Source organism: Ipomoea triloba, chromosome 14, assembly GCF_003576645.1.
Source record: "Ipomoea triloba cultivar NCNSP0323 chromosome 14, ASM357664v1".
Lineage (NCBI taxonomy): Eukaryota > Viridiplantae > Streptophyta > Magnoliopsida > Solanales > Convolvulaceae > Ipomoea > Ipomoea triloba.
This window is the reverse complement of record NC_044929.1, coordinates 17,640,586-17,650,569: the sequence shown is the minus strand read 5'-3', so window position 1 is coordinate 17,650,569 and position 9,984 is coordinate 17,640,586. Positions and strand designations below refer to the sequence as shown.

At 35.5% G+C, this 9,984-nt stretch overlaps 1 protein-coding gene across 1 annotated transcript; it reads left to right on the top strand.

The window, feature by feature from the left end:
- Positions 1-215: 215 nt before the first annotated feature.
- LOC116003758 (cytochrome P450 94C1-like) lies at positions 216-1,868 on the top strand. The gene has a single exon (XM_031243677.1). The coding sequence runs from the start codon at positions 256-258 to the stop codon at positions 1,735-1,737; it is 1,482 nt and encodes a 493-aa protein (XP_031099537.1). The 5' UTR covers positions 216-255; the 3' UTR covers positions 1,738-1,868.
- Positions 1,869-9,984: the final 8,116 nt, after the last annotated feature.

Here is a 9,984-nt window from a genome sequence, read left to right as displayed (position 1 = left end):
AACTACAAAAAGGACAGGGGGCGAAAATGACATTTAACAAAAGCCTGTTTTGTAGGTCTGATGCATATGTCATTTCAATTAAATCGCTGTTATTTCACTACTGCAAGTGCATCTTATTATTATATTTTTATTTTTATTTTTTAAATAAATTTTTAAATTTTTATTATATATATATACCCCGCACACCTCATGTATAATGTATCACACCCATCTTCTTCCTCTCACTTTCCTTTTCTCTCTTCTCTTTCTATAGCCATGGCTTTTGAAGCTTTTGCAATCATTCTTTTCCTTTTGGCTATCATCTTTCTTGTAATTCGTTCTGTTTCGAAACTGAAACCTCTGTGTAAGTGTGAGATTTGTAAGACGTATTTGACGTCGAGCTGGGCGATGGAGCATAGCAATCTGAGCGATTGGTATTCTTGTCTGCTCAACAAATCTCCGACAGGCACCATTCACATCCATGTTCTCGGCAACGTTATCACTGCTAATCCTGCGAATGTGGAGTACATGTTGAAGACGAAGTTCGAGAATTTTCCCAAGGGGAAACAGTTCGCTTCCATCCTGGGCGATCTGTTGGGGCGCGGCATATTCGCCGTCGACGGAGATTTGTGGAAGTTTCAGAGGAAGATGGCGAGCCGGGAGTACGGAAGCGTGTCCATTTGCACCTACGCTTTCGAGATCGTGGCTGCCGAGGTTAGGACGAGATTGTTCCCTCTCCTTTCGTTTTACGGGGAAAAACAGGAGGTTTTGGACTTCCAGGATGTTCTGCGCCGATTCTCGTTCGACAATATCTGTAAATTCTCTTTCGGGATGGATCCGGGGTGCTTGAGCTTGTCTCTGCCGGCGTCGAAGTTCGCCGCCGCCTTTGACCTTGCGTCGAAGCTCTCGGCGGAGCGCGCCATGACGGCGTCGCCGGCGGTGTGGAAGGTCAAGAGATTGTTGAATATTGGGTCCGAGAAGATGCTTGGCGAGGCTATTGGTTTGATCAATGAATTGGCGGAGGAGATGATCGAACAAAAGAGGAAATGCAGCGGAGGGGACGCGTCCGACCAATCAGATCTTCTCTCGAGATTCATGGGAATCATCGACGACGATAAATTGCTACGAGATATCGTCATCAGTTTCCTTTTGGCGGGAAGGGACACCATTGCTTCCGCGTTGACTAGCTTCTTTTGGCTGCTGTCAAGGCATCCCGAAGTTACGGATCGAATTCGGGCCGAGTCGGGCCGGATGATGGAGCCCGATCAAGACTTGCCATCCTACCAGCAAATCCGCGACATGAATTACTTAACGGCGGCGATACACGAGAGCATGCGGCTGTTTCCGCCGGTGCAATTCGACTCCAAGTTCTGCCTCGACGACGACACGATGCCGGACGGCACGTTTGTCAGGAAGGGCACTAGGGTTACGTACCACCCGTACGCAATGGGCCGGATGGACTCAATCTGGGGGCTCGACTGTCGCGAGTTTAAACCCGAAAGGTGGCTGGAAGACGGTGTTTTCAAGTCCGAAAATCTCTTCAAGTACCCGGTTTTTCAAGCCGGGCCTAGAGTTTGTCTAGGAAAAGATATGGCGTTGGTGGAAATGAAAAGTGTTGCAGTGGCTCTGATTAGGGCTTTTGATATAGAAGTTGCTTGTGAGCCATGTCACACGCCTAGATACGCGCCGGGACTGACCGCCACCGTGAGAGGCGGACTTCCGGTGAGGATCACTGACAGACGGCCACGGAAGGATTAATACTAGCTAGTCTCATACTGGTAGTTGTATAGGGAAGTTAGGCTCAGAATATGGATTTGAAAAAAATGCAAATTTTGTAGTGATTTCCAAACTTCCAACTTAATTATATATGATTCAAGTTAACACTTCTATTTTGTTTTTATTTACATTTGAAGTAAATAATGAAAGTTCAATTTAACCACTAATTAACCAAAAATTGCAAATATCATTTACATCATTAATCATCTGATGGAATAATAAGCATAGTCCAATAACAAGAAATGCTCCTAAAAATATAGTTTTTGATTTTCACACTCAGCATGTATTTAGTTAAGAGGTCTCAAAATCATGTCATCTCAATAGATAGTTATATTATTAGCTCGAACAACTTGTCAAATTATGCATTACATTACCTGCTTGATCGAAAGTTCTCAATTAAGTTTAATCTGAGGTGCGATTGAGTAGAAGTGACTCATCCATTCTTAATCGAAGGTCAAGAGTTTGATCATTGACTTTGAGCATGGATCAATCTTAAGAGTTCGATCCTTGATGAATGATTGTATATATAGGTGATTTACAAACTGCAATCTACTTATTAGATGCAAGTTAACAATATATTGTTCTGTTTCATTTTTATTTATATATATGTAGTGAATGAAAGTTCAACTTAACCAGTAACACAAAAATTGCAAATATCATTTGCATGATTAATGGTTTAAAAGAGTAATAAATATAGCTCAATTCATTATTTGTCTCGATATAAACAAAATATTCCTAATAATATTGATGAGTTAAATATAGATGGTCTAATATTAGGCCTCGTTTTGGGTGGTCAAACTCGGCCCAATGGTCAGACCATGCTCAGTATAGTCTGAAACTTGGAGACACATTATATCATTTATGGAAAGTACAAATGGAAGATTTAGACCAGTTTAGAATATTGTTTTCCTTATTATTTTTTAAAAATAGCTTTCTTTATGTTTTAAAAAGATAACTTGTAATTAGTATACCTTTGATTTAAGGGATTTACTTTTCATATTCGATCCAAGTCCTTGACGGGATAATTTGAACTATATAAATATCTTGAAAAATAGTTTGTATAATAACGCCGAAATGGTCTATTTTTCAAGCCCTTTCTACGCTTTTTACGTGAAACCACCAAGTATATAGTTATCAATTAAGTTTATACTCTGAGGTCTTGAATCATGCCATCTAGAAGGTTATAGAGGTTCAAACTGCTGCTCAAATTAAGCAGGAAAACCTAGCTACAAATTGAATTGATTCAGCAAGATTGTAGGGCTGGAATGAGGATGTGTAATTGTTGTTGAACAATCACCTTTAAAAAAAATTGGGTTGTTTTTATAAGAATTTTGAAACACTTTGATAGTGTATTTTATTTAATAATATACGTAGTAATAAATTGTTGGTGAATCACTTTTTGCATGATTGACATTTATTCCATGCATCAAGCTATTTATAGCAGAATGGGATACGGATTGGGTAGGGAATCTAATTAGTTATTGAATTAAATCATACCCATTGAATAATTAACAAAAAATACACCAAGTAAAATTTTATTTCTTCAATTCAATGAGGTTACAATGAATTCAATTCAAACCAATTAACTAATAAATACACAACAATAATTATCAATGCTTGTAGCTTCAAAACAAATAAACACGTTTCATAGCAATAATATTAAACAAACAAAGTATCCAATCTTCTATAGAGAAGTAAATCATATTATTGAGATAATGTTCAATAATAAGAAATAATTGATTTATGATCTCACTGCACCAAAACTACTATACACAACCTTAAAATTTTTAATCTTCAAAGAATGCATGATTTTTGAAGAAGATATGATATGGATGATGATGAAACATTATTGAGACTGATACCAATACTTTGAAGCATGCATTATAATATATGTATATATGCAAGAAAGTTGGAACTATATATGTAGGGTGTGTGCATGCCCATATGCAATGGATAAGGTGGGTCAAGACACCCACGTTCTTGTGCTTTGATTTCATCCTCAAATCTTCCTTGGAATCTTCAAATAATGCAACATTATTCGTTGGTAAGTTGTTATACAATGGAATAGGTTCCACTTGCCAGGTACACCCTGCTTTTAAATGATATTGAATTATGTATTTTTAGTATTGGAATTGTGAACTTCCAGAATGTAAATTGTGTTTTTAAGTCAAAGCATATAATAACTGTACTAAATTTTAAAAAGGTTAAATTGTGTATTTTTAGTATGTATTAGAATGGATTGCTTGAAAGAAACTTGTGAATACAAAACAAGGTAATCAATTGTGTATTTTTAGTATTGGAAATGACTACAACATTTGAAAGGAACTTGTGAATACAAAACAATGTAATCTTTAACATTGTGTGTTTGTAATATACAAATCGTGAATTTTTAAAAGATAAATTGTGGACATTTAGTATGTAAATTATATATGAATCTATTTTACAAGGTAGATCTGGTCCACAAAATAATTTGCGTTAGTTAGTGTCATACATTGACCTTTTGTTCACAAAAATATATGAATATACATTATTATATATATTCTACACCTCGTGATTTTGTATCGAGTTACAAAATCGATATACATTATTATATATATGCTTCCAAAAATGGATCAATCGGAAAATAGTTTATTCAAAGATAAAAGAGATTTTTTTTTTCAAATAAAAAATAAAGGCATGTAATGTAAACCATTAGTTAGGTAGTCTGACATAGTTTCTTTCTTTGATTTCTTTAAAGGCTGCCACCATTATATAAAGGTGTTTTCTAAGTGAAGCACATCTTGTGACTTTAGTCGACAAAAAACTACAAGAAAGTAAACCAGCTCAAGTTGTTCAACATAGTTTCTTTCTCATGGCCAATCTTGACCATGTGCGGTCAGGGCAACGACACGGGCCCCCAATTTTTAGAGGCCCATTTTTTAAAAAAATTATATAACCTATTTTTTATACTTGGTAATAATTATGTTTTGAGAGTTCATGTATTAGTTTTAATTGCCATTAATAATGAAACTTTGAAAGAAATTGATGTTAAAAATTTGGTGAATGATTTTGTATCTAAATATGCATGACGAATGTCACTTGTACTACGTTAAATTTTGACTTGTAATTTTCCTTGTTAAATATTTTGTGCATTATATTTTGATAAAAAATTTAATAAATATTTATCAACCTGGTTTTTTGTTGTTTTGTTTTAGAATTGAAAATTAAACTCGTGACATTCTCTATACTAATTGTCAAGATAAAGCATTTATCATATGCCAAAAGATATTGCGAGTAGCGATCATGTAACTTTATTTTCTTATACATAAAAAAATAGTCAACACCACGTACGTTTAAATAATATAATGTTGAACTTGACCGTAACCTCAAAATATCTGTCCCACACTTTTTCGTTCAATAAATACAATAATATCATGACAATCTTTTATACATCGATAGATAACAATTAACAAGCAAATTAAAACACTGTATGTAATCACAAAGTAACAGCAATCTTAACAAGATATATATTTCAATTAATAGTCGAAATCATCCTTTAACTATGAGATCAAGGAGAGGTGATTGGAAGTAGTTGGCATGGGTAGGGTATGGTGTGGAAATGTGGAGTGGTATGGGTAATGGCCATGGAAGATGGATTTTTAAGGGCTTTGGTCCGGATAACACAAAGGGATAAACAATAGTGCAAGTGGAAACAAGATGCATTGAAAGGTGGAAGTGGGATTAGGCAAATTATTTTGTGGACCCGGGATTTTTTAAGGTGAATCCGAGTCTAAAATACACAATTTACATACTGAATGTTCACAATTTATATATTGAAGATTCACAATGCAACTAAATATTCGCAATTTACATACTGAATGTTCAGTATGTAAATTGTGACGAGTCCATTTTGTAAGGTGGATCCGAGTCCATGTATAACTATTGGTCGGATTATTGGGATGATTTTAAAGATTATATCTTAGAGAATTATAACTAGATAAAAAAAGAGATTATATTGCCCCATGTGGATGGGTATGTAAGATGCAAAGCACTTGTCTCAACAAATTAAAACATTCTTTGACAATAATCCCAAGTTTGAAATATGATATTACTTTTATATGTACCAACAAATTAAAGTATATGATCCGATCCACTCCACTCATTAATTAATTATTCGTTTCAATAATTTTGAAGTAAATTTATAATATTGTTTTCTATGCAATTCATAGTTAATTATAAAGGAAGATCATAAATTAAAAAAATGTCATATCGATAATTATTTTAATAAAAAAACATATCCAATGATATAACAATATAATACTCTGTAACATGTAAAATGTATTGTAATTATAGGGATAAGCTCACATGATGAGAACTTGTTCCAAGAGAAAATTAAAACCCAATCTCAGACGTCGTCCATTTAGAAAAATCCAGCAAACCTAAAGCAATGACAGAAAAATATCGTAAGGTTCTGATAATTTTGTCAACTTTGAAATGCACTTCACAACACTACATAGTGCACTTTGTAAGAGTGAACTTTACAAAATGCATTTTGTGGTTGTAAGTGTACAAATGGTACACATTTGGACCACCTTATAATTGGCCTAATTATTAGTCAAAAACATAGGTTATTTTATTATGTTGCATTTTATTATGCTGGATCAGTTTTATGGACCACAGTTAGAGCACGCTACAGTTAGTCTAGATCAGCGTCAGAATGCAGTACCGATTTTGGTATCTTTGATCCACTATTTTTGTTGCGATTTTAAAAGAAAGTTGCAGCTTATTTTGAGTAAATTTCAGCTGCACAAATTCAGATCATATTGGTTGAAGGATCGGCTATATAAACAACTCTAGTTCTTGGGATTTATTACTTGAATCAATTCGCTATTTTGATCCAGAATTTCACGAGAGCTTTAAACAGTTTCCCTCTTATTATTTTTGAGAATTAATCAGCGTGTATGAGTGCTTGATGTTGTTGTATTGTTGATGGGTGATTATGGTGTGCACGGTGCCAGCTTGAAGATGATGAAGGTGTAGTTAGGAGTGTTTTTGTAACCATTGATGTTGTGTGGTTGTTTCATGACTCTTTGTAACCCCTTATGATCATCTAGTGGATTGGGCTGACGTGAAGTGCCCCGCATACGTAGGAGTGTAGCTCAGAACTGCGTAAACAATTCTCGGTGTCCGGTTCCTTTCTTTTGCTTTATTGTTTATTTATTTTATTTATCTGATCTAGTAACTAATCTAGATAAATAATATTGATAAAATTAAGTAGGAACCATAGGCTTATCTTGTACATTCAAGATTCACGATACAATTTCAGTGGTGTTGCTAGCTAAGTGTACTTTCCAAAATGATATTTTTGTAATGGTGTAATTAAAAAAAAATTAATAGACAAAATAATTGATAATTTTCACTTATGAGAAGCAAACAGCAAACAAAAAGATGTAATTACCTTAGGAGCTGCGAACAGTTTGGGAGCGAAGATGTAATTACCTTCATTGTATGTTATATATATTGCTATAATTGTAGCCCCAAAATGTTAGGAGCTGCAATAGGAGACTTATAGGATATATCCATTCTCAAGATGATCTGTACTGATCATTTACAGATATATGCTTTTTGTTTGCGAAACGGCCTGCGAACATAGCAGTCCATTTATTTGCAAAAAGATGCTATTTCATTTCTAGGCTAGGTTGTGCTGAATGAAGTGTTGCTCCTTCGTTTTTGTTGGATGATTTAACTACGGATGCTAGATTTAATGAATTATTTTTCTCCTTTGCCAAAAAAAAAAAAATATGACATAAATTTTTTATTATTCAAGTGATGGTTGGCGTACTGAAAGCGAGATATAGGTTTTGATCTTCACGTCAATTCGATCAAATGCAGCATAATTCAGCATTATATTAAAGTTGTGACTTGAGATAGCTGGTTGTATTGATGCGGATAGCTGGACCCGCGGCACCGATGGCGGCGATGCACAAACAGCGGAGGAGTTCAAAAAAATGCAAGAATTCATGGCTGCTCCAATTAAATATTTATGTTTTTTTTTGATAGATATATTAAGTTATCATCTTAGGCTAGACTAATCCTAGCCTCCAGAACTCCTGTCCAAAGGACATGAGGCACTAAATTTCTAACCGCCCAAGCAGCCAAGCAGGCTCCCAGTCAGTTCTACATTTCCGCCAACTTGAGGAGCACAATCTCCAATCTATGGAGCCCAAGGATCCAAACTCTAGATTGATGAGAAACCCTAGTCCAGGATGTTGTTGGCGAGAATTGAACCCCCACCTTGTTGCTCAAGTGGTAACTTTAGGTCAGGTGATAAAAAAATGTGAAACTCTCATCCCACACCCTGGTCTTACGAAAATTGTGGAAGAATTAAATCACGTTGACTTAGCAGACCCGTAGGTGGAGGACCACTACATTGTGCCCACAAGAAGCCACCAACACAAGAGGCTAAGCTATGAAACTTCATATTGCGAATTTAAGCATGCGTCATTTGGTGCAATCTATTATCTATCACCCAAAAATCAACTTTACTACTTATATTATGAGAAAAAATATTTGCTTTTCTCATATATATAATACTAGGAAACTAGAAATAGGTTGTAACACCCCAAAACTCTAACATGGATAGATAAATAAAAGGAGAAATAGAGAGATGACATCTTGTTTCAAAGGAAATTCAAACTGTAGAAGCTTAACTCAAATCCTCAAGTTTCGGGGTGTCACGCCACATTTGGGCCAACCAGGCCCAAATGCTAAGGCTAATTTAAGGTCTATTACATCCCAATTATAAAATATCTAAACTAAACCATCAGTAACTAAGTCATATTACAAAACACTATCTCGGCATTATCAAACTACAAAGTCTACTCATAACAAAAGGAAGCGGAACTAAACCAACACTTCTCTAAGCCGCTCTCAACAAGTCTACTCCATTCTTGAAAACATTAGTTAAAACGTTAGCGAGAAACGCTAGGTAATCCCACTCCACCACATAAAATACGCACATTTGTTGTTTTGAAAATAGTTTTATATCCAAAATAGGTTTTGACACAAATAGTACCACTCACGCATTCTATCAAACTCTATAGGAAGGTTTTCAAAATGATAACTATACAAAATGGTAGAAGTTTATGAAAAGGAAACACATTTACTAAAGTAGCCTTCTAAAAGAAGATCAAGACACAGGAGAGTGCCTGGACAGAAGTACTCAACACCCACTTATACAAGATCACCAGACTTAAAGGAACATAACAAGAGTACGAGGGTTCATTACCGACAAAGTATTTATACATTTATTCATATATGTAAGTACATAGATATTCATAACAATATAATATGGGAGGAACATGTCAATTGTCATCTCAAATAGGTTTCCAAATCATATCATAATTGCAACATAACTCAAAAATCATAATCAAGTAGTAATCATATCACAACAGTATGCAAGTGAAGTTATTCAAAATATTGAAGCATCATATACCAGTGTGGAGATACTAATTAACCTTACCAAGGGAGGAACTCTACCACAGTGAAGCCTAGTGAAATGTGCCCACACATCCGCCAACTCCGCCCAAACAACGGAACCTCACCTAATCACAACAGTCTAGTAAGGCAGGACTCCACCATAGTGAAGCCTAATGAACAGTGTTTCTTACACATCCGTCACCTCCGCGCCAACCAGTGGAACCCCACTTAATCACAACAACCTAGCAAGGCAGGACTCCACCACAGTGAAGCCTAGTGAACGGTGCATCCGTCACCTCCGCCTAAACAGCGGAACCCCACTCAATCATAAAAGTCTAGCAAATCCAATAAACAATCATCCTAGGAGCTTACTCTAGCCCATGCTCTTCAACTTGATCCTCCAAGGTTCTTCCTAGATTTGAAACTGGTGAAGCTTTGTCAATAACAATGATGGAGATGAAATGGTAAGAGTGTTTGTATGTAAAGTGGCGTGGGAGTGAGTGAAGAGGAGGAAGACTTCTTCTTAGGGTTTTACTATTGTCTTATTTCGCAAATTATGCTGTGGACCCAAGTCCACCTTGCAAGGTGGACCTGAGTCCAAAACTACGTCGTTTTGTCTCTTTTTTTTTTCTTTTTTTTTAAATTAGTAAACATATTGCTGAATATAGAGTTGTCCAAAATGTGTGAATGTAGAGGTTTCAAAGTGTGAATGTAGAGTATAGAAATCGTGAATGTAGACTTATGATTGTGTGAATGTAGAGTTGCCCAGAA

What these genes read in the sequence shown, in the direction of transcription:
- LOC116003758 (XM_031243677.1), top strand. Translation starts at nt 256, where the DNA reads ATGGCTTTTGAAGCTTTTGCAATCATTCTTTTCCTTTTGGCTATCATC.